At 36.8% G+C, this 26,970-nt stretch overlaps 1 protein-coding gene across 6 annotated transcripts in view; it reads left to right on the top strand.

Moving 5' to 3' along the window:
• Positions 1 to 23,060, top strand: part of rufy2 (RUN and FYVE domain containing 2) — a 30,099-nt gene extending 7,039 nt beyond the window's left edge. For 4 of the 6 annotated variants that reach the window (XM_005804207.2, XM_023332027.1, XM_023332026.1 and 1 more), the window contains 18 exons: positions 2,229 to 2,402; positions 3,916 to 4,033; positions 6,786 to 6,887; positions 6,984 to 7,107; positions 8,012 to 8,076; positions 8,167 to 8,232; positions 8,310 to 8,379; positions 8,552 to 8,653; positions 9,886 to 10,002; positions 10,093 to 10,185; positions 10,717 to 10,791; positions 10,889 to 10,986; positions 17,849 to 17,968; positions 18,175 to 18,304; positions 18,973 to 19,067; positions 19,214 to 19,262; positions 20,150 to 20,230; positions 21,152 to 23,060. In XM_005804207.2, coding sequence (XP_005804264.1) covers positions 2,229 to 2,402; positions 3,916 to 4,033; positions 6,786 to 6,887; positions 6,984 to 7,107; positions 8,012 to 8,076; positions 8,167 to 8,232; positions 8,310 to 8,379; positions 8,552 to 8,653; positions 9,886 to 10,002; positions 10,093 to 10,185; positions 10,717 to 10,791; positions 10,889 to 10,986; positions 17,849 to 17,968; positions 18,175 to 18,304; positions 18,973 to 19,067; positions 19,214 to 19,262; positions 20,150 to 20,230; positions 21,152 to 21,295 — 1,823 coding nt within the window. In that variant the 3' untranslated portion in view covers positions 21,296 to 23,060. Of the gene's footprint in view, positions 1 to 2,228; positions 2,403 to 3,915; positions 4,034 to 6,785; positions 6,888 to 6,983; positions 7,108 to 8,011; positions 8,077 to 8,166; positions 8,233 to 8,309; positions 8,380 to 8,551; positions 8,654 to 9,885; positions 10,003 to 10,092; positions 10,186 to 10,716; positions 10,792 to 10,888; positions 10,987 to 13,540; positions 14,117 to 17,848; positions 17,969 to 18,174; positions 18,378 to 18,972; positions 19,068 to 19,213; positions 19,263 to 20,149; positions 20,231 to 21,151 lie in introns of those variants that run through there. The other 2 variants (XR_002752622.1, XM_005804208.2) reach the window with 2 other exon arrangements.
• Positions 23,061 to 26,970: the final 3,910 nt, after the last annotated feature.

Genomic DNA, 26,970 nt, shown 5'->3' with positions numbered 1-26,970 from the left:
CTTTTATTTAAGACCAATGAGTTGCAGACAGTATTTTGAGGAAGTAGTAATTTCTTCAGTGTATTTTGTTGAAGTTTTATTTGACAGACTAACACAAAGTAGTGCCTAACCTTGAAATGAAAAGAGGGGAATATCATGGCTTTCGACTTCTCTTTTTGTTTGTTTTAATTCCAGCTACAAGTCTTTAAGTCTTTGCAGATCTAGTAATGACATTTTTTATGCCCGTTCAGCTCAGGCTCAGTGAGACTAGAGGGTGAACACCAATTTTAAAGTCCAGACACTTTACTTTAGGTATAAACGTTGATCTAAATCTTGCCATTTCAGCTGCAGCTGTACATGTATGAATGTTGTTTCCATAAATTCATGTTAGTTTAAGTGTTTGTGCCCAAAGCTCCCAGCAGCTTCTCTGTTCTGACCGCTGATCATTTTTCCGTCTAAGAAATCACTGCCTTTCTGCCTGCAGGCCAACTTGTTGCTGCGACGGCGTCTCCTGACTTTGCTCTGTCCTGTGGTGTGTTTAGCTACACATTAACTCGTATTTTCACGTGTGGAGCGTTTAAAAGCGCACCACAATGTCCGCACTGCAAATCACGAAATCTTACCAAGTATCTTTGGTCTAATTTCCAGTTCAGATATCTCAGAACACTTGAAATAAGACAAAAGTAACCTATAAAAAGCTTTTTGTTTTAAGTCAATAATTCCTTAATATTTATGAGATGCTTGCAGTTATAAATGTAACAATCTGCCAGTGGAACAAAACATTTTTAAGCTAGCAGTGTATTAAAATGCTTGCACTAGAAACTAGAGCAAAAATACTTGGCAGGGTTTTGTGTTTCTGCGGTGAAGCCCTGAAGGTTTGCTTCACTGGAAAACAAAATCATCATGCTGTTGATCGAAACGTTACATAAATGTTTCCTCAAACTGGGACAGGAAATGATGGTGGGTTTTTAAAGGGCAGTTCAGGATATTCTCTTACAGTGTCATAAACACACTTTCAGTAAATAAATCTGCAGGTTTTTTGTTGAGTATAAATTCATTCAGTCCCAGAATCTGAAGCAAACAGCTTGGATGAGTGTGCAGCAGTAAGTAGGGGAGGGGCAGCACAGTCCTAATCTTTCTCTGGTAACTCACTAAGTAAATATTAAATATTTTTAACATTTTCAAAATGTTCAGTTTTTAGATCTTGGCAGAATTGTGTAGTAACTAGTTACATTTACTCAGTTACATTTACATGAGTTACTTCTTTGTAAGAATGTATTTTTACTACACTTTACTTTTTACCTTTACTTCAGTTAAATATGATCAAATATCTCTACGCTTCAGTAAAATGTCTGGATTACCCACTGAATGAAAAACAAACATATTTAAACCAGAAATTCACCAGACGCACACCAGCAGTTTTTATTAAAAAATCATGAGTTTTATATTGAAAGAAACTGATTTGGAAAAGAAATATTTGCCTTATTTTTTTGTTACTTACATAAATTATTGTCATTTTTGTCTTTAAAATACCAACATTTCCACTTAACTTTATATTTTGGCCAATATTATCATGTAATATTTAAGTACTAAATGATTGATAATTAGATTAGTTATTCAGTACTTCAGTTGACTTTTTCTTTCTTTTTTTTTTTTTTTACCAAATACTTTTTTTACTGTTGAGTAGTTTCTTGGATGGCTACTTTTTACTTTTACTTGAGTAAACATATGTTAAAGCAGTTCTACTGTTACTTGATTCCAGTTTTTAGGTGCTCTACCCACCTCTGGATCTTGGTATACTTTGATAAAAAAGCCAAACTTGGTACTTTTTGAGCAGTAAAGTGTAACCCAACACGCAGCTCTGGAGCAAATTAAGAGACCACTTAAAACGATCAGTTTCTCTGATTCTACTCTTTAGGTTTATGTTTGAGTAAAATGAACATTGTTCTTTTATTCTATGAACTACTGACAACATGTTTCTGAAATTCAAAGCAAAAGCTTAGTTTTTATTTGCAGAAAATGAGAAATGGTCAATATAACAAAACAGATGCAGAGCTTTCTGACCTCAAATAAAACAAAGAAAACCATCTTGTATTAATTTAGAAAGAACAAAACTAATATTTTAACTCAGGAAGAGATCAGAAACCAATATTTGGTGGAATAACCAGGAGGTTTTCAATGGGGCTCAGTGCAGTGGACTCTTAGTTTTTCTATAGCTGTATTTAAACTGCGGCTCGTTTTCTCCACAGCGATGCGCGACCCGATGGCCATGGAGCGAGCCAACCTGCTGAACATGGCGAAGCTCAGCATCAAAGGCCTGATCGAGTCGGCTTTGAGCTTCGGCCGGACGCTGGACTCGGACTACCCGCCTCTGCAGCAGTTCTTCGTGGTCATGGAGCACTGTCTGAAGCACGGCCTCCGAGGTGAGCCAGGCAGCAGCAGCACGGAGACTCGGATCTGTTTGTGCGTTTGTGCGGGCGAGGCCGCGGTTTTTCAAAGGGGTTAGTCTCAGAACGTCGGAGGGAAGGCAAGAAAAAAAAATATTATGTACATTCTCTAGAACAGTGGTTCTCAAACTTTTTTCAGTGATGTACCCCCTTAAAAATATATTTTTAGTCAAGTACCCCCTGACACGGACAAAACATTTTTGGAATACAACAGAGGTACAGTGCTGTAAATACCCTGTAAATACTGAATATAACATTCAGTGCATGAACACACATTTATATTTTATCGAACTTTTTACAAAATAATTTTTCCCAAGACATATTATGAGGAGCCTACTGATTTTTTTAAAGATATTTTGAAAAGCTTCACGTACCCCCTGCAGTACCTCCACGTACCCCCAGGGGTACGCGTACCCCCATTTGAGAACCACTGCTCTAGAACATTTAATTGCTTTTTCAATCAATAATAAATGATTATTAATTTAAATTAAATAAATGTTTTTTGCCATTCTTATGTTTCTCATCGACTGCCAGTCAAATTGCTGCTTTGCTCCTTAAACTAGCATAGCAAGCACAAAATTGACATGTTTTTGACAAGAAGAAGCCCTAAGTGGGGATAAAATAAAGTTTGATCTGTGATTAATTTAAAATATTGCACATTTTTTATAATAAAAACAGTGGATTGTGGTGAAAATTCTTATCATTGAGTGTATATTATGACATGAACAGAAGTCATGACACACCTGATAATATTTTCTTAAACAGAACTCATGGCAAACTAAAATCACAAAGTATGAGGCAGCATTAAACGAAATGAATAATTACCAACCAGAAAGGCTGGACAATAAATCAATAACACGATAGACAAGTGATCAGTATCGATAGATAATATGTCTGATGGAATAATCAGTAATTTTACAGAACTCTGATCCAGAACCGCACAGCATTCTGGGAGATTTAGGCAGAGGAAAGACTTTAGCCGCTTAACATCTCACAGCCAAGTAAGCAAAGTTGGTGGAATCAACTAGCTCTCTCACTCTTTGGTTACCTAGCAACAACTAGCTCACTCATTCTTTGGTTACCTAGCAACAACCTGCTGAGTAACTGGCGCAGCTGCAGTTCAAGGTTTCACCACTGTGCTTCATAACTGCTTAAAAATAAAACAACAACAGTGTGGAGTGAAAACTGTGGATAAAACAGGAAAAGTTGTGATTTGAAACAGAAAACGAATCAATAGTTATTGATATTGACTGATATGAAATGCTTATATTTTGATACATTTTTCAGCCATTTTTTCCAGCCCTACTGAATGGTGGGAAAATAAATTCTAACAGTTTACGTTGTTTGTCTATTGTGTGCGGGTCTTAAAAGGGGCTTCCTGACTAGAAGCTAATGGCGTTCGGTATGGAAATGTTTGGGAATCCCTGGACCTATCTACCCTCCCTAGCAGAGTTTCCTCTCATTCGTTTATTTCTCTTTGCTTTCCCAGTGAAGAAGTCCTTCCTGGGTTTCAGCAAGTCTCTGTGGGGTCCCCTGGAGCTGGTGGAGAAGCTGTGTCCAGAAGCGTCAGAGATCTCTGCCTCTGTTCGAGACCTTCCCGGCCTCAAGTAAGGATTAAATTCCTCCCCCACACGCTTGTTTAAACTCACTGCTAATCTGCGACAATTAACGGCTCACAAACAGAAGTAACATGACACTGTGACCTGATCCGGCTCAGGGAAGTACCTGTGTTGTTTACTTTCACTTCACCTTTCAGCTTCACTTCTTCCTTTCCCTGCTACTCTTTTATACAGTCACACTGTATAAAAGAGTGACTGTATGTATATAATAAATAAATACATACATGCACCACCATCAGGTAGGTGGTGAAACCTTTGTCAGCTTTAAGTGACTGCTAGTTTCTTGACCTGAGTGAACTTCAAAGGAGAAAGACGTAGAAAACATGTGTCAAACTTAAGGCCCGGGGGCCAAATCTGGCCCGCTGTAGCTTTTTATGTGGCCCTCTAGATTCCAGATGACATCAATAAGTCTTTCCAGTTTTTCACAAATCAACAAAGCTCCAAATTTCTTCTGATTTTACTGCAAAAACATTAGGTTGAAGTCACTGCTGCCTCAGCTTTACTTGATGTCATATGATAATATGTAACTGATATAGCGAGTAATGAAAAGTAATGTTTAACATCAAACATGATTGCAAATATCGTAAAAATTCCTTGCAAATACTTTTAAATTATCAACACAAAATCTGTGATTTTGAATGCAAAAATACACAGAAACAATTAGGCCTGTCACGATAAACAATAAATCAATTAATCGCATGACAAATGAAAAGAAACTTAATAATTTTCATTTGCTGGATTTATTATTTTTCTCTCTTTTACCAAATATTGACTGATAAAAATCTTCAATCTGATGTTTGGTCTCAACTATCCCTTTCTTGAAAGATACTTTTGCTTATATAGATTTAATGATTTATTTGTTGTTCCTGTTGTTTTCTATATTTACTTTGAATATTTTAAATGTCTTCCAGTTCCAGCGTTTAAATGTTCCTTAGAATTTAAAGTTTATTGATGTTTTAGAATGTGTTCTTGCATTTTTATGCCATTTTTTCTGTTATATTACTTGAAAATGTTCTCAAAGCAATGTTGCCGTTTATCGCAATAAGCTCTGGGACAATTTATCCTCCAGCAAAATTTGTTATTGTGAAAAAATAGTCAGAAAATCACAGACTGACCGATCAGTGTGAGAAGGTGTTCAGTATTATTTAATTTTAATGGAATGCTGAAACAGACAGTTATTTATTGATACTTTAACAGTTTAATGGTCTTATCAATACATTCTGGCTCTTTAAGAGCCCAAAATGAAAATCATTTGACGTCAAGGGTTCTGCAGACAGGATGGTTCTGCAGACAGGATGGTTCTGCAGACAGGATGGTTCTGCAGACAGGAACCAAGTGAGAAATATTTGTTGTTTCTCTGATCAGCAAAATGAGAAACATTTGTGCGTTTGTCTGCTAGAGGCCCGGTCCGTTTCCTTTTGGTGGTGCTGAGTCGGACAGAACGAAACGCTTCACACATTTTAGAACGGTTCTGTGAAAACTACAAACACAAAAAAATTAAACACAGGCGCTTTAAATCCTTGAAAATACTTGAATTTCAATTTGATGTCTCCAGAGTTTGAAAAGTGTTTGAATTCTGCATAAAGTCGCTGATATTCAGACTGTGGTTTTGTAATGATGTCAATCTAACGTTGGATTAAAAGCTTCAATTTGGAAAACCAGATATTTTCATACTTCTAATATCTGAAGTTAAATCAGACTAAACTTTTCTCGATTTAGGATAGAATCACCAAAATTATTTCTATTTGCTAACTTCCAAATAAAATTACAAGGAAATTTTTTTAATGTTATTTTGAATATTCATTATTCCTAATGGCTCATTGTGTTATTGATCTGTGTGATTAAATTAAAGGCTGCTGTTTAGTTAAACGTTACTGAAGTTGTTTTTGTTCGTGTTCTCACACCAGTCAGCTGCTCAGGCTGTGTGTGAGAGACATTTCTAAAACTATTTTACATTTCAGTTTTCCTTGCCTCTGCTGGAGGATGCAGAAAACTGTCACAACATGTGGCAAGAACAGTAATAATCGACATACATAATAGTGAATTAAGGTGTCTTTTTAGCTGTTTGTTTTGTTTTTTATCTCCAAAGTTTGGTGCTGGAATAGTTTGATTTTTACCTTGAAAAGTGCTTGAAGTTTACAAACTCTGGAAAAACTGTAATCTGTTTGTATTTTCATAAATTGTAATACAATTGAAAAGTTCTCTATGTTTCAGTAACTCAGTTAAAGAAGTGGAAATATTTAACATAGAATTATTACACACAAATAATTGTGTGCAATACACAATATTTAATTTATTTAATGAATCTATTTTATTAGATAAATTAAACTGCTTTTTTAATTCAATAATTATTAAAAAAATATTTTATAATTTAATTAAATACATTAATTATTTAAAATTGTTTAATTATTTAAATTAATATTTAATTTTACAATTGAATAATTAATATTTAGTTATTTAAATATTAATTATTTTATTAAATAATAAATAGTTAAATTAATAAATACCTACTTAAATAATTTATTTATTATTTATTTACAGCTAATGAAAACCTACAAATTAGTTTTTTAGAGAATTTGAATAATAACTATAATATAATTATACAGAATAAACAGCAGATGTAAAGAAAAAGTGAATTCATCGTCAGATTAATTAAGTTTTCTCATGTTGGTGTCTGAATAAAGTTTGGTCAGGTTTGTTGTTCAGTGTCAGCAGAGAGAAGCTCCTCTGTGTTCTGCAGGACTCCTCTGGGCCGGGCCAGAGCCTGGCTCCGCCTGGCTCTCATGCAGAAGCGGCTGGCCGACTACCTGCGCCTCCTCATCACTAGGAAAGACCTGCTCAGGTACGACCCAGAGAAACAAAACGCCGCCGCCTGCTTTCTGACCGCGGCGCTTTGTTAAAGGCTCCTGGTGAGAATCTGTCGAATGTCCATCCTCAGCGACTTTTACGAGGATTCGGCGCTGATGCTGGAGGAGGAGGGGGCGGTGATCGTGGGCCTGCTGGTGGGCCTGAACGTCATCGACGCTAACCTGTGTGTGAAAGGAGAGGACCTGGACTCTCAGGTAACTGTGGCTTTAAAACGCCATCAAACCAGTGGAGGACCTAAAAACTTCATAATGTGTAGAATGATGTAATGGACCCGTCATGCGGCTACACTAAATAGATACTGTAGGTAAAATACTTTAGCTTTTATTTTTTATTTATTTTATTTTTCTATTATTATGTCTGTATGATAATTCAAGTTTTAAAAAAAAAATCAGAGAATCTATGTAAGTTTTGCAAAATGCATGCAACATGAATAAATGTATAATGTCCTGACAAATAAGAAAAAAACCCCATCAAACAGTAAAATGAATATTTTTACACCACCCATTTACCTTTATCTCTGAAAATAGCACGCTTAAAAAAAGATTAGTGGGACTGAAATAATAATTAAAATAATCAATTTAGTAATCCGTTAACCTTCAGCTGGAGTTTACAGACTCAAAAAGGCCATTTTGCTGAAGGAACACAGGAGCAGTAAATAAGCCAAAATTATACAAAACATGTATACAATTTGCATTTAAGATATAAAAAATATTTACTGTATTTTCTATAAGGCGCTAATGCTAATGAACGGTTTTTTCATACGTAAACTTTACTCCAGAACAATATGTAAGGCGTTCCGGGTTGTAAGGCATCATTTTTTGAGCAAATTAAAGCCTTTTAAGTGCACCTTATAGTCCGGAAAATACGGTAATAAGCTCAAAGTAAAGGGGACTAAATATGACGGCAAGTAAGAACAATTTAAAAAGACGTGAGGACTTTTTCACTGCTCTGAATTTCTCATGTTTTATGCTCCTTAGATAAGTGCATTCAGTAAGATTTCAACTACAGAATATCCAAATGTTTATTTTTTAATAATCCGAGTAAAGTGAGTCATGCAATCACTTTCCATTTGCTTCTTGATCTTCTCCTTTCTTTCAGGTCGGAGTGATCGACTTCTCCATGTATTTGAAAAACGACATGGATGACTACAGGAGCGAGGAGAGGTACAGCCGCTCACCGTCGCCGCTTCACGCAGCCTCCGCATCCGACTCACGAGTCTGGCTTTCTTTTTTTTTCTGTTTCCATGGCCACAGGAATAGCCAGATAGCATCCATCTTAGATCAGAAGAACTACGTAGAAGAACTGAATCGGCAGCTCAAGTAAGGCTTTGGTTCTCCAATCAAAAATATGTTTTCGACGCGTCGCATTATTTTAAAAATGTTTTTTTCTTTTTTAGCTCCACGGTTCACGGTCTCCACAGCAGAGTCGACTCGCTGGAGAAATCAAACTCCAAACTCATAGAGGAGGTGAGGGATACTAAAGAACAGCAAACGTAAACTCCAGAAATTAGTGACAGAGTGAGCGTTGTCACGGTGACGGTGTGTGTGTGTGTGTGTGTGTGTGTGTGTGTGTGTGTGTGTGTGTGTGTGTGTGTGTGTGTGTGTGTGTGTGTGTGTGTGTGTGTGTGTGTGTGTGCAGCTAGCCATAGCCAAGAACAACATCATCAAACTGCAGGAGGAAAACCAGCAGCTGAGGAGCGAAAACAACCTGATTCTGATGAAGGCGCAACATCATCTGGAGGTAAAACGAAATATTGTTGCAGCTTAAACTGAAGCCAAAGGAAAAACTGTCGTCGCTTTTACCACAAACTGGTTACAGTACCGATAAAACACTTGATAAGGCTGCTCCATCGGTCTTTACATGGAAATAAAATATAAAACATATTGTTTGTCTTATCAGTGTTTATAATTGTTGGGCTCTGGCAGATTTTGGGAAATTTTTTAATTGTTTTTAGTCTCAATTTTTACATATTTTATTTTATAGTGCAACAATTTATCAAGTTTATTTGTACAAATAAAGTTCAGCAACAAAGCAGTTCAAAATCTTTTACATTATAAAAATAAGAAATACAGAAAGTACCACAAAATACTGTTATTCAAATTTAAAGTTCATATCATCCATCCATTGCTTATACAGTAAATCCATGAATTAGTTACCTTTATTTTTTTTGCAATTATTATACAGCATAATTAAATACTCTACATTGAAACCAAAGAACAAAACCTGTTTTTGGGCCCAAGCATTTTTAAAATAAATATAACGCGTTCTTACAAATAATTACAGTAAAATAATCGTTTTAGTCATCAATACGAAGTAGAGTAGGACAAATTGTGACTTGCGTATTTCTCTGTTCCTCTGACTGTGACGCTGCGGCCTGACTCCGCTCTCTGGTGGCTTTTTCTTCTGAAGCCAGCGGTGCAGGTGTGTTTTATCGAGAGAAGAACATAGTTATCGGTAGTTGTTGTTGTCGCTCTTTTTTCTTCTGGGCAAAAATATTTGCCAAGCTGTATTACGTACATTTAAATACCGTAACGTTATTGGCACACAGGTAGAGAAGAAGCGCGGAGACTGTTTAGCCAATCAGGACGCAGAACACAATGCACTGTGAAAAAAAAAAAACTGCACAAAAAACTCCGAAGCAGCGTGAAAGGTGAACCGCGGTGTAGCGAGGGTTCACTGTATCTCATTTCTTTGGAATCATTTTAAGCTGTTAAGAATAAGCAGCATGAATCTGTTAACCAGCACCAAAGCTCCTAAATAGTTTTCTATTGTTTTTTTTATTATTATTTTATTTTTTTCCTTATTAAAATGACTTCTTCTTGTAAAATTGTGTCTTTATTCTGCTAATATTATGCCTGTATTCTTGCAATTAACCCGTTGAGCCCTGAGTTTCAAATCTCCGCCTGGATAATTTTTGCTTTTGGAGCCACATTGTCCAGCCGTGTGACCGGATCCTGATGTTATCCCTCCAGGTGACTCAGGGCGACACGTCGCTGGAGCGGGACACCTACAAGCAGTCCCGTCAGGGTCTGGATGAGATGTTCAACGAGGCCCAGAGGCAGCTGAAAGAAGAGTGCCAGCTCAGACAGGTCAGACCGGGCTGCGTGTAATGGACTCGTTAAATTTGCGTGAGGTGAATTAACCAGCAGGTCGCATGTTCTTCCTGTCGGTGCTCTCAGGATGTGGAGAACGAGCTGGTCGCACAGGTGTCCATGAAACAGGAAATGGAGCTGGCCATGAAGCTTCTGGAGAAAGACATTCATGAAAAACAGGTCGGATAGTAACTGGTTACATTCACTTTAGTAACTTCTTTGAAAAAATATACTTTTAAGAGTATTTTTGCTACACTTTACTTTTACTTGAGTAAAATGTCTGGATTTTCTACCCACTGAATGAAAAACAAACATGTTTAAACCAAAAATTCACCAAACAAAGACACAACTGCAGTTTTTATTAAAGTTTTATGAGTTTTATTTTGAAAAAACTGATTTGGAAACATTTATTTTGCCTGATTTTATTATTTTTGTTTTGTAAATGAATTATTGTCATTTTTGCCCTGAAAATACAAAAGATTCCACATAACTTCATATTTTTGTCTGTCTGATTATGTAATTTTTAAATATTAAATGATTAATAATTTGACTAGTTACTCAGTACTTGAGGAGACTTTTTACGAAATACTTCTGTACTCTTACTTGAGTACAAATATGTTGTAGTAGTTCTACTCTTAAGTAAATGTTTTGGTCCTCTGCTTATTGTGACTGTTGATAATTGGAGATGGGAAATGTTTTTTTTATGAACAGGACACACTGATTGGACTGAGGCATCAGCTGGATGAGGTGAAAGCCATCAATGTAGAAATGTACCAGAAGATGCAGGTTTGAACACACACACACACACACCCCTACACACACACCCCTCCTTTAGGAAGCGATAGATCCTGTGTGTGAAAGCAGCTCTTTGTCTCCCGTTTAGTCGTCTGATGAGGAGATGAAGAAGAAGAACGACGTGATCAGTCGCCTGGAGGAGAAGACCAATCAGATCACCGCCACCATGAAGCAGCTGGAGCAGAGGTGAGACTTTCTGCTGCTTTCATCGATTATTTGGTTCTCTCTGGTGTACTGCGGCTTTAAGAAGTTGTTCTGGTTTAACACGCCTTAATTAATTGACTCCTCAACGTTCTTCAAAGTCCTGCTCATTTGATTCAGTTTTATTGAAGCTGAAAAACACCTAAACGTTGCCGGACGCCGGTCCTCAAAGTCTGGCGTTTGACTCACTAAATATGAGATTTATAAAATTAAAATGTGTTTCTTACTTTTGTCCTGAGTAAATCGTATCAGCCCCCTTCATATGTGGATAAAGATGTATAATAAAAACCCTTAAAATAAATTAAGATTCATCAGATTACAGTAGATTGGTCTAAGTAAAATTCAGAAAAATCTAACCTATATTTTGAATTAATTCATGAAAGGTTGATGTTGGTAAATGATCTACAGTTTTTCACTCTCCATCAGTTCTTTAAATGTAACGTTTTTTAAATATTATTCTTTGAAGTGTTTATTAGAGTATCTAGAAAATAATTAATTCATTTTTTATCCAGGGGTAGACATAAAATGTAAAAGTGGCATTTTGAGGCACCGTTTGTGGGAAATAAAACAGTCATTTTCAGACATTATATGTGATTAAACATGAATATTTGACGATTAAAGCCCTGCCGTCCTCCATTTCTCATTCATAAAAAGATAAACTGCAGATATTTTCATGCATGCTCAAATGAAGTCCTCCATTCTCGACATGTATGCTGGTTTGTTGATTCACGATTCCCTCCTCGTCCCTTCAGAGTCCACTCGGTCCGTCCCGCCCTCCTCCCCTCCCCATTGGTTAATTCTCCATCTTATCTGTGATGTGATTGGTTCTAAGTGTTCAGCAGGCCGGACACACACTGTTTACTGTCTATCACTCTGCAAAAACACTGAATCTAGTTTGGTGCACTTTCCAGTGCAAATATCCCAGTACACTGGAATATGACAAAAATAACTTAAAAAGCATTTTTTAGCAAGAAATAGTTCTTCTTTAATATTGATGAAAAAGTAAAAATAAATGAAACAATCTGACAGTGGAACCAAGTAATAAATCAATTAATTGTATAATAAATTAATGTGAGCGCAATAATTTTCATTCAGATTTTTTAAATCAAATTTTATTTCAATTTTTTTTATCTTGTCAAAATTCTATCAAAGTTTTTGATAAAATTTTATATTTTGATAAAAGTTGCATTTTTGTAAAAAAAAAATTCAAATTGCTTTATATTATAAAAACACAAAAATGCAAAGTCATAGTAAACAATTGAAACATTACATTTTGTCAAACGCCGTCGTTACATATCAGATTGTTGATAAAGTTTTCATTGTCATTTTGTTTAGAGATATTTTAATCCATTTTATTTAAGGTTTCTGATACGAGTCACCTTTATTTCAATTTATTTATGGTTTCTGATTGTTTGGTTTTATTTTGAAGATTTAAAATATTTTCCAGTTTCAGTGTTTTTTTGTTTTTCTTTTAACAAAATTAAAATTTATTCCCCTTTGAGATGGGAAACTTGAATTATGACGTTATAAATACGCAGCTCTGGAAAAAAAACCTCCTGGTTTTTACACCAAATATCAATTTCTGACTCTTCCTGAGGTAAAACGTTAGTATTGTTGTTTCTAACTGAATATGAACTTGTTTTCTTTACATTATTTGAGGTCTGAAAGCTCTGCATGTTTTTGCTTTGAATTTCAGAGACATGTTGTCAGTAGTTCATAGAATAAAAGGACAAAGTTTACTTTACTCAATCTTTTACCTACAAATAGTAAAATCAGAGAAACTGATCAACTTAAGTGGACTCTTATTTTTTCCAGAGCTATATTAATTGAAAATTAGTTCAAAACAATATTATCATTTATCGCAGTAATTACTGGGATAATTCATTGTTCAGGAATATTTGTTGATGTTTTCAAGTTTCAGAGGAATTGATACTTTTTATCAGTAAGGAATTATTGATTTAATAGAAGCTCCTACATTTTGCTGAAAAGATAGTTTTGTCTTATTTCAAGTTTAAGGTATTTGCACTAGAAACTGGACCAAAAATCCTCATTATTTTGTAGGTTTTTTACAGTTTACTCTCTCTCCCAGCTCATATGGGATAAATTTTACCTTTTAGTTTTTTAAAATCTTATTTTAAAAATCTGTCGCGACAGTAATGTGCGCCAGCTCTTTTCTTTCTAAACAGATTTTGTGAGACGTAGTCTCGTTCATCTGTTTTTCTACATCACATTTCCTTTCTTCTCCATCAGCCGCCGCTCCAGTATTTCCAGTGAAACCAACATGTTTGCAGCCTGAAATCAGAGTTTTAGGAACCTGTGTTTCATTAACACTTCCTGCTGTGTGCTTGTCTTGAAAAGTCAAAGCTGTTCAGTGTGACCGGGGCCGTTAGAGTACTGATGTATTGACATCCTTTCTTCCTTTCTTTCCTCCCTCGTCCCTCCTTTCTGTTCATCCCATTTCCCCCGTTTCATTCATTCTGCTTCCCCTGAAACCTCGTCTGATTGTTCCCCCTCCCTGGTTTCTGCTCCCCTCGTGCAGCGATAAAGATCTGCTCAGCCAGACCAGAACTCTTGCCATGTCATTTGTTAAGTGTGCCAGCACAGACACAGAGCACCAGTACAAGCTGGTCAAAGACATCTCCTTTTGAGGACACCAGTAACTCACTGGACTCCAAACTACATTCCTGTTGTTTAGCTTTCACAGTAATTAAATGGTTTTAGGGGCAACAGAGGCGCCACAGAAACGGGTGAAACCCCCGACTGCATGTTTGGTTTGGTTCCTGAGACGAGCCGCGGCTTCAGACGGGTCTCTTGACGTCGCTTTCAGAGAAATGATCAGATGTTTAAGTCGTGTAGCTTTTGAACGGTTTGATTGTTGCTTAGATAAATGAACTAGACCTCTTATATATTCAGTCACATGTGCAACACACTCAACCACAGTGGTCAGCGTATATGCAGGGAGAAAGTTTGACTCTGAAATGTAAATTTTTTTCTCGTCAATGTTAAGTAGGAACACAAACTGTGGGGCGAGTCGGCTGGTTTTTACATTTTGTCACATTAAAAGAAAAACAATCAGAAATTTTGTTGGGATTTTATGTGACAAATCAACACAAAGTCGTGTATAAATATGAAATGGAGAAATGGTTTCACTTTATTTATTCTTTTTTTTTTTTAACAAATGCAAATCTTAAAAGTGTGGCGCGCATTTGAACTCATTCAACTTTATTCTGAAACTCCTGAAATTAATCCAATCATACTGAAAAGACACATAATCAGTTTAAGCTATAAATCAATTAATCGTATGTTAAACTAAAATGAGCTCAATAATTTCCATTTGCATGGTTTGTTGTTCTCATGTTTCTGTTGTTTTTGTTTATTAATTTTGCAAATTTAAAATGTCTTCCAGTTCTAGTGTTAAATTAAAATTCAATCAGTTTATTGATTCCAAAGGACAATTAAAACTCAAGTCAAATTTCAATTATTCAAGATTTGTCAAAGTTTTTTCAAACGCTAGCATATAGGATCTCCGATAGCAGTCTGTTACAGCAACTAATTAAAATTTACTGATCTTTGAAACGTTTTTGGGTTTTTTTTTTGCATTTTTATGCCATTACCATTGTTGAAAATGGACTCAAAACATCAATATTATTGTTTATCGCAATAACTTCTTCTATCATGACAGGCCTGGCTTTCAGTCTTTTAAAGAAGAACTGAAATCATTCTAAGATCTCGTATTTTAAATAACTTTTTATTGTTTTTACATTGGTTAATTCTTTTTATTTTATATCACTTTGAAATTTACATGTAAAGTGTTAGGAATAAAATTTTGTTATTAAGATTAGTGAACAAACGGCTTCTTAGGTCAGACAGGAAGTTGTGGAGAAGTTTAAAGCCAAGTTGGTTCATAAAACAAAACTACAAGTATTGAAAGTTTCACAGCACGCAGTTCAATCTATAATTTAAAAATACATTTATAGGTTTAAAGATATTTAAATTGAGCTTTTCAGACCACATGCAAAAACCTGTGTAATGAAAAAACATCAGGAGACATGTGAAGACAGTGTTTTTTTAAATCAAATACTGAGAATCTTATTGGATTAAATATTCAAAAATATTAAAAAATTAAAAAGTGGTTCTACAAAGTACTGACTTTTTTGGAAAAAACATGAATTCCTTTCGTTCCACTTCACTAAAATGTTACATAAAATCCCAGCAAAACAAACTGAAGTGACAAAGTGTAAAAACGTTAAAGTGATGTCTTTACTTTTTATTTTATGTTGGTTGGGCTGAGATGATTGTGCCAGTAAAGGACATTCAGGCTGCGTTTACACTACAGCCTGAATGACCCAACAACGTCGTCTGTCGCCGTTCACACTTCCAGATAAATGCGACCTGTGATCTCCAGTGTGGACTGTAATCGACCAGAAAGTGTCCCTCATGCCCAGTAGAGGGCGCAATAACGGCACACATAGAGAGCGCTCTCAGTGTTTTGCCAACCGCCATAAAGAAGAAAAAGCGCTCAGTGTTTGCAGAAGTAAACATGGATGCTAACAGTGGCGCATAGCTAATATATTTGAAGTTGTTGACCGACAGGAGCAGCATATTAACAACTTAATCCTCATTATTGTCCATCATGGTTGTTATATCAGGATGCAGAATAGTGACGATTGTCGAGTATTAGTGACGTCCAGGTCGCATTTGAATCTGATACCTATCGGATACCCAAGGCTGCGTTCACACCGCAGGATGAAGTGACCCAATTCCGATTTTATTTTATTTTTATTTTTTTTTACTTTACGTAATGTGACCTGTATTTGATCTTTTCATGACAGTCTGAACAACACAGGTTGGATTTTTTTCAAATGCGACCCAGACCACCAGGGTATCCGATACGTATCCGATTCAAATGCGACCTAATGTCGCATTCATCCGACCTGAATGTCAATTATACTCGACAAATCTGACTGTTCTGCGTCCTGATACTCGCAAGTGGGATGAAAAACAACAACCATGACGGACGATAATGAGGATTAAGTTGTTAATGTGCTGCTCCCGTCGGGCAACAACTTCAAATATATTTGCGATGCTTCACCGTTAGTATCCATGTTTACTTCCGCAAACACTGAGCGCTTCTTCTTCTTTATGGCAGTTAGCAGAACACTGACGCTATTGCGCCCTCTACATGGCCTGTGGAGGAACTTTCAGGTCCTTTTCCCCGTTCAAACTGCAGATCACATACAGGTCGCATATGAGTGGCAGTGTGAACGGCTCCGGCAAAAAATCCGATTTGACAAAATATCGGAATTGGGTCACTTCAGGCTGCAGTGTGAACGCAGCCCTAGTGGCCTGGGTCGCATTCGAAAAGAATCCGTCCTGTGTTGTTCAGACTGTCATGAAAATATCAGATTAGGTCGCATTACGGCAAAATAAATCAGAACTGGGTCACTTCATGCTGCAGTGTGAACGCAGCCTCAGTTTCAGCATCTAGCAGCAAAGTTCAGGTTTAAAAAAGAAAACAACCGGAGCACTAAACTGCAAAAACACAAAGTCTTACCAAATATTTTTGGTCTAGTTTCTGGTGCAAATATCTTAGTACACTTGAAATAAAACAAAACTAACTTACAAGTAACTTTTTAGCAAGAAATTGAGAATTGTTTTAAGTCAATAATTTGTAAAAAGTACTTGTTGTATTGGCAGATTATTTCACTTATAACGAGACATTTTCTCATGTTGTAAGTTAATTTATCTACCAATGGAGCTGGTATTTTCATCAATATTAAGGAATTATTTACTAAAACCAAGCCTCAACCTGCTGAAATGTTATTTCAAGTGTATTAAAATATTTACAGCAGAAACTAGACAACAATGGTAATATTTTGTGTTATTATGGTGTAAATTGATCTCATTGCAGCCCTAATTATTATGTTATTTTATTTTCGGAGTCAGCCAGTAAGGATCTTAGAGCAGACGCAGCATCAGACAGAACTGTGCGCTTCAGGTCTGCTGCTGGTTTGTGCTGCATGTGTTGCACCTCCTCACCTGCTTCCCAGTGGCTGTGACGACCCAGCGTGCGCCTGCAGTCAGCCCCCGCCCTCACTGTCTGCAGTAACCGTCTCTCTAGGAGGTAATTCAGCTGTTAGTTAAAGTTAAAAGTTTGGTAAAAACTGCAGGGTTTCTCTGTGAAATGCTGAATAACGACAGACTGCAGTGAACTGTAGAGGCAGAGCTGTAAAAGTCAACATTGTTCTCGTTTTCGACATATTTACTGACTTCTTCTGTGATACTCGGTATACTACAAAATAATAATAATCCTTCTGACTATTCTAACTTATATGTTTATAAAACTTTGGATTTTTAGACAGAAATAAAGACCCAGTCCTGTTAGTTAAAGCTCACAACTGTTGTCTTTTACCACAGTGATCAATAAATGAAAGTGTTTTGAAAGTCCTGGGTGTGACTGGAGTTTTTATTCAGCTTTTTATCTAAAGTACCTGCAGCTTATCAGTCGATTTAATAAAACGACATTCAGTCACCTGTAGATTTTGAAGAGTGGGCCGATCATTGTGTCTAAAATGTAGGATTTGTTGCACACTAAAGCTGCACTTGGGTACCAGTTATTTTCTTTATTTTTCACTCATTTCTTCCCCGTTGTTTTGCAGCAGTTTGCAGCACTCCGTTTTACTTTCTGGCAGCTTTCACATCAAGCCAAACAAGCGGCACGTCTTCACCCCATCCTCCCGTCCATCGTTTTTCTTTCCCGTTTGGTTCATTTTTTCCCCGTGCGCACACTCCTCCCAGATTTTTCTCTCCACGGTCCTGAGTTTGTCCCCTGGTTATAATGGTGCAGATTACAGGAGGCGGAGAGGCACCGCAGCTCTGCCGTGGAGGGATCCAGGCGCTTCAAGCTGGACTTTGCCAACAAGGCGGACAGCCTGCAGCGGCAGATCGAGCTCAGAGAGAAGCAGCTGTAAGCAAAACTCCGTCTCAGATTGTTAGACCTTCATCACAGATCACTCGCCTCTGGAGTTTAGCTAATATTTTGGGTTATTTTAATACTCCTACCAACCAGATTAGTTCCCCCTTCTTTAAACCAAACAGTGAATTAGTTTAAAAATGACATTGTTGAGTTTGTTTCCCCTCTTTCGTCTGTGTTTGATTGTTTTGGACGTTCAGGCAGCAGCTGGAGACGGACCTGAAGATCGAACGTGAGTGGAGACAGACGTTGCAGAACGATCTGGACAGAGAGAGAGACATGGTGTCCCAGCTCAGCACCGAGGCCCTGCAGATCAACGGCCTGAAGAAGGTCAGGAGAAACTAAACACCTCATGGCTTTTCACGTGTCGTCATGGTAACCACAAAGCACGAGGCTCAGACAGGTGCTTGAAAATGCTTGAATTTCAGGTGTTTTCAAGGTTTGGAAAGGTCCTGATCTCTGAATGAAGTTCTTCACTCTTTCATGCCCTGATTATGATCTTTTATGTCAAGATATTTGTTTTTCCAAAGTGTTTTTGAGTTTCTTAAGGCATAAAAAAAGGTGGCGATGTTGTATTTATGTTGTAAAAGAAATTTCTAGGATTTTTTTCTTTAGGTGATCAGTTGTAATTTTCTCCAAATACAAAGTTGTTACTTGGAAAATACATCAGTAATATTAGTCTTTAGGGTTAGTTGATGTCACAATATTGTTTTACCGCAACAGTAGAAGGAGGGACTGGATATTCCTGAGTTGCTTTTCAGTCTGTCGGCCATATTGGATTTAATTACAATTTTTCTTACACTTGCAGTGGATGGCCAGTAGTTGGCAGTATACTGTATGATGCACTAGTCTGATTAAGCCTCTTTAGCATGAGGGGCCGTTTAGGACAAAAACCAATCTATCATTTCTTTTAAATATCTTCTGTGTGTCCTGCATGGCTTGTCGCAGCTTGTATGCTGAATTTCCATCAGATTTTTCAATTTTATTGTGTTTTGCAGGAGTTTCACCGCCTCCAGGAAGAAAACATTCAGCTGAAAACCATCTGTGAGGACCAAGAGAAGGCTCTGGAGGAGCTGGGCTCCAAACTTAGCGAGTACGTAAACGCTCATAAACGACTTAAACCCGATGAGTTGTTAGTTTATCCAAAGATAACATAAACCCTCCTGTTGCGTCAACATTTGGTTCTGACTAAATGTTTTGAGTCTCATCCTCAGTTTTTAATTCATTTTTGTCCATCAGGTCCAAACTGAAGATTGAGGACATCAAAGAAGCAAACAAGGCCCTGCAGGTGAAATCAAACCTTTGTAGCCAGCTTTAGTGACATTTTAAATTTAAAATGCTAAAGTAAAAAAAAAAAAAGTTATTTCAGTAATTCAGTTCAAAAGATTAAACTTTTAATGTACAGAATCATTTTTTTTCAGAATTACATATTGAGAACATTTCTAATTTTGATTTATTTGGGCTTACAGCTCCTGAAAATGAAAGATTCAGTTTATCAGAAAACCATCCCAGCCCGTTACCTAGCAACCCAAACTAAGCCCAGCTCGTTACCTGGCAACCCAAGCTGAACTCCAGCTGTTTGGCTAGCTGGTTTTATCTCTTTATCTCTGCTGGACAACACTTATAACAAGTGAAAAATGTGTTATAGGTGAAACAATCTCCCAGTTGAACTAGTACTTTTTACTTTTTAGTCAATAATAAGGAATTATTTACTTTAACTACGCTCCTATGTCTTGCTGAAACATTACTTGAACTTTAGTTTCCTTATTTCAAGTGTTCCAAGATATTTCCACTACCAGACCAGAAATACTTGGTAAGATTTTGTGTTTTTACAGTTTACTAGAAATAAAGACTTTTCAATAGACTGCTGCAGTTGATTCAGATGGAAACTCTTAATGAAATAACTCCTGACTCGTTATGATTTAATTTCTTTTGAGAAGAGAATTAGCCTAAAGAATAAAAACGGTGAAATGAATCATTTAACTCTCCAGGTCTGGAACATGTTACATAATGTAATCTAAGCAACAAAACCCTTTAGGGAAAAATGACTGTAAACTTGTCGTGTTTGGAACAACTCGAGGTTTTTCCACATTTTGTGTCATTTCTCCAATATATTCTTTAACATGTTTGTGTTTCTGTAGCTTGTGAAGTGATCAGACTGGTGTTTGCTTTCAGGGCGGTCAGGTGTGGCTGAAGGATAAAGACGCGACTCACTGCAAGCTGTGCGAGAAGGAGTTTTCCATTTCGAGACGAAAAGTCAGTAAATCCGTTCCAGCCATTTTACTTTTAGGCTGCGTTCACACTGCAGCCTGAAGTGAACCAATTCAGATTTTTGTGCCTTAATTTTCATGACGAATGCAAACCACATCACTTGGCCATCCGATACTTATGAATCTGAACGTCCAGGTCGTGTTCATCCAACCTGGACGTCACTGACACTCGATAGACGTCACTATTCTGCTTCCTGATACCCGCAAGCAGGAAGAAAACGACAACCAGGGCGGATTGTACTGAGGATTAAGTTAATATGCTGCTCCGGTTGGAAAACGACTTCAGAATCGATGGATATGCTAAACCGTTAGCATCCATGTTTACTTCTGCAAACGCTGCGCACTTCTTCTTCTTCTCTTTTATGGTGCTTTCTCTATGTGGCGTTATTGCGCCCTCTACTGCGCATGCGGGACACTTTCAGGTCGTTTGAGGTAGGGGTGCCGATTTCCTTAATTTTGGGAGATCTTTGATCGGCTGATTTTTACACGTGAAGCCGATCTTATCCACCGATGTTAGTAACCTCTGTAAAAGTCTAAAACCAGCCGACCAGGTCATGTCTGCACATTTACAGTTAACAATAGTCACCCCATTGCTGCCAATTCAGCAACTTTCTTGATATACTGAGCAACATTTCAGACAAAAAAATGGTATCTGCCAAAATCGGGATCACTAAGTTAGGCTTTTTAAAAGATCGGTAATCGCTGATCGGCCAGAAAACTGCAATCGCTGGCTTGCAGTTCACACTGGAGATAGCATATAAGTGGAAGTGTGAACGACCACGTCCAAAAAAAATAATGTCACAAAAAAACGTATTTGTGTCACTTCAGGCTGCAGTGCGAACGTAGCTTTAGCCTCTAAAGTTTAAATCCCTGGGCTTTAAGGCTGAAGCTGAGCGTCTGTTTGCAGCACCACTGCAGGAACTGCGGGGAGATTTTCTGCAACAGCTGCTCCGACAACGAACTTCCTCTGCCTGCGTCTCCCAAGCCGGTGAGAGTGTGTGACACCTGCCACGCTCTCCTCCTCCAGAGATGTTCCTCCACTACGACATGAGGCCAGACTCCACTGCCAGGACAGAAAGGCTCTTCACCAGGCCGCCTGACTGCTACAGGCTGCTGCTAACGCTGGACCACATCGACAAATCCTCATCATATGTACAGCATTTCTATTTTCTGTTAAGTTTGGCAGCATCTGCATGAACCTTTCAAGTCTTCTTTTTTTTTTTTTTTTTTTACAATTCTTCAACAAAAGTGCAACTGGAAAACGAGGAAGTTGTGACTGCTCTATTTCTGACTAATACATCCTAAAAACTTAGATTTGTAGCAAAGAAGATGCAACATATGGGGTCAAAGTTCAGGGCGGTGAAACGTTTTAAAAGAGAAACCCTATTTTGAAGACTAGAGGAGAGTAATATATGGAGTGGAACAGCCGAGCCGTTTCAGAGAGTCTGGATATGAAAGAAGAAACGACCTGAAAAAGAACTGAAAGTGAAGCTGCACTGACTGGTTCTGCCTAACTGGGTTTCTGGACCAAACCCAGTCGTTCTCACTACTCCATTATTCTAATGCACGTGACAAACTTGAAACCTAAACTGATGAGATTAGACAGAAAGCACAGCGCTTGACGGACATGTGCCTTTTGTTGTTGTTGAAGTACAAACTCTGGGTTTTGGAGAACGTCAAATGTTTACACAAACTGTTCAAGCCTCAGTATGTAACTTTTATTTTAAAATGTGCATATTTGTTAAAATTATCATCAAGTCGTGAAAGTACAAGACAGAAAATCTGTGCAACGTTCCTCTGCTCCCAGTTCTCCCAGAGCAGAAATACACCACCAATCAGAGCCAAGAGGAGGGGCTTAACGCTGTCAATCACTCTTGTACTCACCCCCTACTGCTTGCTCTTTGCTAAGCTACAGCTGGTTCACCAATGCTAAAGCTAGTTAGCACGGCTACCAATGAATAAACAGATTTCCTGGAACGATAAGTTGATCCTCTGACATTAGCACCTTTAGAAGCAGGTTCTTCAGTTGATTGACAGCGCTAAAACACGCCTCCTGGCTCTGATTGGTTGTTATCACCATAATAGTAGCACAGAGAGGAGGTGGAGAAACCTGATTGTCAAGACATGGTGGCAGTTTTAATAAATATGTAAATGTATTTCTGTAAAAGTTACACACCGCAGGTTGAATTTAGATCCAAATTCTAGCCTACAGAGAAATATTGACTAGATATTTTTACAATAATTATCTGTGCTGTAAAAACGGGTTATGTTGATTTTATTTTGCTAAAGTTAAGAAGATAAACTTGATCATGTTGAGGCAGAAACACTTTTCTAATAGTGCCATTTGAACCAGTGTTGGCACCACCATCTCTCTTTCTCATGTTGCTAATATCAGCTCCAATCTGTTGCAAAGACATTTCAAATAAATGCTCTTAAATATCTCAAAAGTAGCAACACTAGCCAGTTAATTAAAGAGATTAAAGCCACACTAACGCAGCGGATCCTCTTCAAAGAAGAGCAACAAGCAGTTTGTGAATCACTAACGACACACAGGTATTTGCCAATCATGTAGTTTATTAAATGTACTTTTCTTTGTTTTTTTTGTGAATTATGCACATTGATGTCTAAACAAACCCTGTTAACTTGAAGTCAGCTGTTAAAGTTCAGTGCTGCTCCATGGTTTACAAGGAACGTTTATAACTTTTGTTTGTATTTTTACCACTTGTTGGTAACGCAGTTCATGCTAGGAATATTTTAACTGCCTGAGGAAAGATGTTTGTTTTTGACCTCATAAAGTGATTTTTTTTTTTTTTTAAGTGTGTTTTGTCTTCTGTTAATATTATTCCTTTATAATCTCAGCTTTGGACAGACCAAGCTTTATACTTGGTCTGTCCAAATGTAAATCTGCCTTTACATTTAGGCCAAAAACTACAAACTACACCAAGTTAGTTAAAACGGGATAAATGGTTAAGTTTGATTGTAATCAAAATATTAAACAATAAAGACATCTGACTGTTTATGTATGACAGGGTTTTCTAGATAAACTAGGAAACTCTGGAATATGCATTTAATCTTTTTTCATTTCTTGATAAATATGTAAAAGAGTTTATTTCATTTGCTGACATAAAAATATTTACAAAAAACATTGCGCTTCATTAATGTTTTAGTATAATTTGTCAACATTTGTACCTCTATCGTTTGATGTCTAAGTTACTCAGAACACAAAGCAAAACAAAAAATAATAATTTCACATTCTAACTTTTTAACTGGCTTTAGTTTAAACGCCAGCAAGCAAAGCCATAAAATTGAGATTTTTGATTTCAGAAACAGATTAACTCGTGTTTTTACTCTGGCTTAGTGAAAAACTACAGCAACTTTAAAAAAAAAAAAATGATGTGAAAGTAGTCGCACATCTGCAAGCCTAAAGTGAAAACCTAGACCTGTCGACTGATATGAAGTGTGAAATAATTTTTTTAGGCTAAATTTGGCAGGTTTTAAAAAGATGATAAAAGTTGTTTCATATGTCAATAAAAAGCAGCTCTAACAATAAACCTGGAAATAAATGAAGAAAAAGCTTCAAATTTATCAACATATGTTTTTCACTGCTTTTTTGATACATTTTTAAGTTTACATCTCCAGGGCAATAATTTTCTCTTTGTATAAATAAGCTTCATTTTTAAAACAATGCATTTTAATTAAGTTTATAATTAAGAGAAATTAGCAATTTCACCAAAAGATCCTCTTTATCTGACAGAAATGGTAGAAAGTTCATTTGTGCTTTCACTTTGTGAACACTAGATGGCGCATTTGTTCTTTAAAACTGTCGCCTCTGTTAATTCAACAGTTACTGATTAGCAACAGTCAAAGTTTACTTCAGGTCACATTAACATTGTCATTTGTTTCTAACCCTAAATCAGCTAATGTACTTTATTGGACCTGTTTTTATAAAAGAGCAACTGAAAGTTGTGCACAGTGTGGAGTAGATTTATATTCAGCCCCCAAGCAGATCTGAATGTGCTTGCCACAAATTGGCAAGCATTCAATTATGTCAATTCAAATGAACTGGGGTTGCATTGGGGTTGAATTAGGGTTAATTTAGGGTTTAAATAGGGTTGTGTTAGGGTTGCATTGGGGTTAATTTAAGGTTTAATTAATAAATAGGGTTGTGTTAGGGTTGCATTGGGGTTAGGTTGCATTATGGTTTGATTGCAGTTGAATTGGGACTAATTTAGGGTTTAAATAGGGTTGCATTGGAGTTGAATTGGGGTTAATTTAAGGTTTAATTAATAAATAGGGTTGTGTGGGTTAGGGTTAGGGTTAGGGTTGAGTAGGGTTTGCATGGTGTTTCATTGGGTTAGGGTTAGTTTAGGGTTTAAATACGGTTGTATTAGGGTTGCATTGGAGTTGAATTGGGGTTAATTTAGGGTTTAAATAGGGTTGTGTTAGGGTTGCATTGGTGTTGAATTGGGAACCCTCAGAACTTGGGTAGGAACTGCGTGTTTTATCTGAAAACTAAGCATAATACGAGTGATTTGTTTTTAAATCCACATCAGACAGGTTCACCAATTAGATGTAGTTGAAGAAATTGTATCCATCTTAAATGTTGAATGGGTTTCTATATCTTGCTCTAAATTTACTTGTGAATTAGTTTTCTTATTTCAAACGTACCAAAATATCTGCACTAGAAACTCGACCAAAATCACTTTGTAAAAATAATCAGATCTTTTGATTTCAGCTACATTCAGAGCTGCTTCATGCTAAACACCGTCTGCTGGGGTCAGTTTATGTTTACAAATTACAGAGGCTGCGGGACGAATAACACCAATTACATGATGCATGTGTGACTGTTATATAATAATCGTCTTTTCTTTCAACAAAAACCCCACAACATGTTATCACTGGATCCAGACAGTCCGAACACCAGCACTTAAAATGACACTGAAAACACGGACAGCACGTGAGCTAATGCTAACTTGGTTAGCTTTAAACATTGAGATCTGCTGAAGCTAAAGCAACTCAAGACGCTTAGCTGCACTTTTAAAAGTAATTTAAACCTTATTTTAAATGAACTCTGTGGGAATTTAACAACTCTAGAGACGTTTCATGCCTATAAAAATGTGTGCAATAAAAATATTGACCGATAGAGGGCGCCAAAGACCCAGAACGTTAAATCAAATAGTTGGAAACAAGAATTGTTGCTGCTACTTCATTAAAACCCCATTTTCAAAATACAACGAAAGTTGTACAAAATGTGATATTAAATAACCTTAATTGTTCAATTTATTACTTAAAAAAAGATTGTACATTTTAAAATAACTATTTAAAAAGGGTTAAAATATTCCACAAAATTATTAGAGTCAAGAGAAATAGTTGTAAATACGAGACATAAAGAATGGATACTAAATTTAAACGAAACATGAATTTAATGGGTTAGGGTTAGGGTTTAATCAGGTTTAACACATAAAGCTGCATTTTAATACAGTAGAATCTCATAAAAAGGTGATTTATTCCAGTAATTCAATTTAAAAATAAACATGTTGATTCATCAGACAAAACTCAGCTTGACTTTTCAACACTTAAAATATTAGTCCATGATCTATACATAGTAACAAAAAGACGCATTTATCATCACAAGTAAGAGCAAATATTTCCACACTAGTACCACAAACACTGATTTTTATTGGGGAAGAAATCACAAAAAGTATCAATAAACTCTGGAGGGGCTGAAAAGATATTCAATAATATTATTTAATTTTAAGAATAGATATTTTAACAGTTTGTGAACATTTTTTTAATCAATATATTCTGGGACAACAGGCCCTTTAAGAGCATTCATGATCTGGATTTGGCCCAAAATGAGTCTGACACCTGATTCATTTGAATACGGCTGAAAAACTTCCTCAAAATACATTTTACTGAAATCTTCTATGCACAACAAATCTGGAACAAACTTCCAGAAAACAGCAAGACAGCTGAAACACTGAGTTCCTTTAAATCAAGACTAAAACCAGCTGCTTAGATTTGTTTCTTAACCTTAATAAATGAAACATTGATCAAACATTCTGATGTGTAGCGACGAAACGTTTACTGGTTTTCTTGATTTGGTGTCTTTATGACTTTGTGTTTTTATGATTTAAAGCACTTTGGTCTGCCTTGTTGCTGAAATGTGCTTTAAAATAAACGTGATTGATTGATTAAATTACCGTGTTTCCATTAATCAAACGTATTGAAATCTTCTGTTTAAACTCAGTTTCTGTTAAGTGAGAGCTCCATGGTTTTGTCAGCGCCTCTCTGGACGCCAGAGTGACTCTCTGCCTGTCTGGCAGTCCAAGAATTTGAACCTTGACCCCCGATGGTCACCTCTAGTAACATTTGGCTACTTTCTTCCACAAATGTTCAGATTCTGCTCCCTGGTTGAACCCAAAGTCTAAAATAAAACAGGGCGTTTTTCTAACAGTCTGGATTTAAATAAGAGATTCGTTGGTAATCTGGAGCACACACACACACACACACACAGTCTCTGTGCAGCACACACACTCACTGTGCAGCACACACACTCTGTGCAGTGATAGTGACATATTTATCTGCAGCACGGAGCGAAACAGTCGGCCTGAAATCAGACTCCGGTAGAAGCCCAGACAGACGTGTCGGTATGAACAGCAGGAATCAGACGACCCAGATCACCAAGAACCCGGTCGGTATCTGAGTGTTAACGGGTCAGACCTG

Source organism: Xiphophorus maculatus, chromosome 4 (genome assembly GCF_002775205.1).
Source record: "Xiphophorus maculatus strain JP 163 A chromosome 4, X_maculatus-5.0-male, whole genome shotgun sequence".
In the NCBI taxonomy this organism is placed as follows: domain Eukaryota; kingdom Metazoa; phylum Chordata; class Actinopteri; order Cyprinodontiformes; family Poeciliidae; genus Xiphophorus; species Xiphophorus maculatus.
Note: the sequence above shows the minus strand (reverse complement) of the source record. Positions and strands in the feature narration are given on the sequence as shown.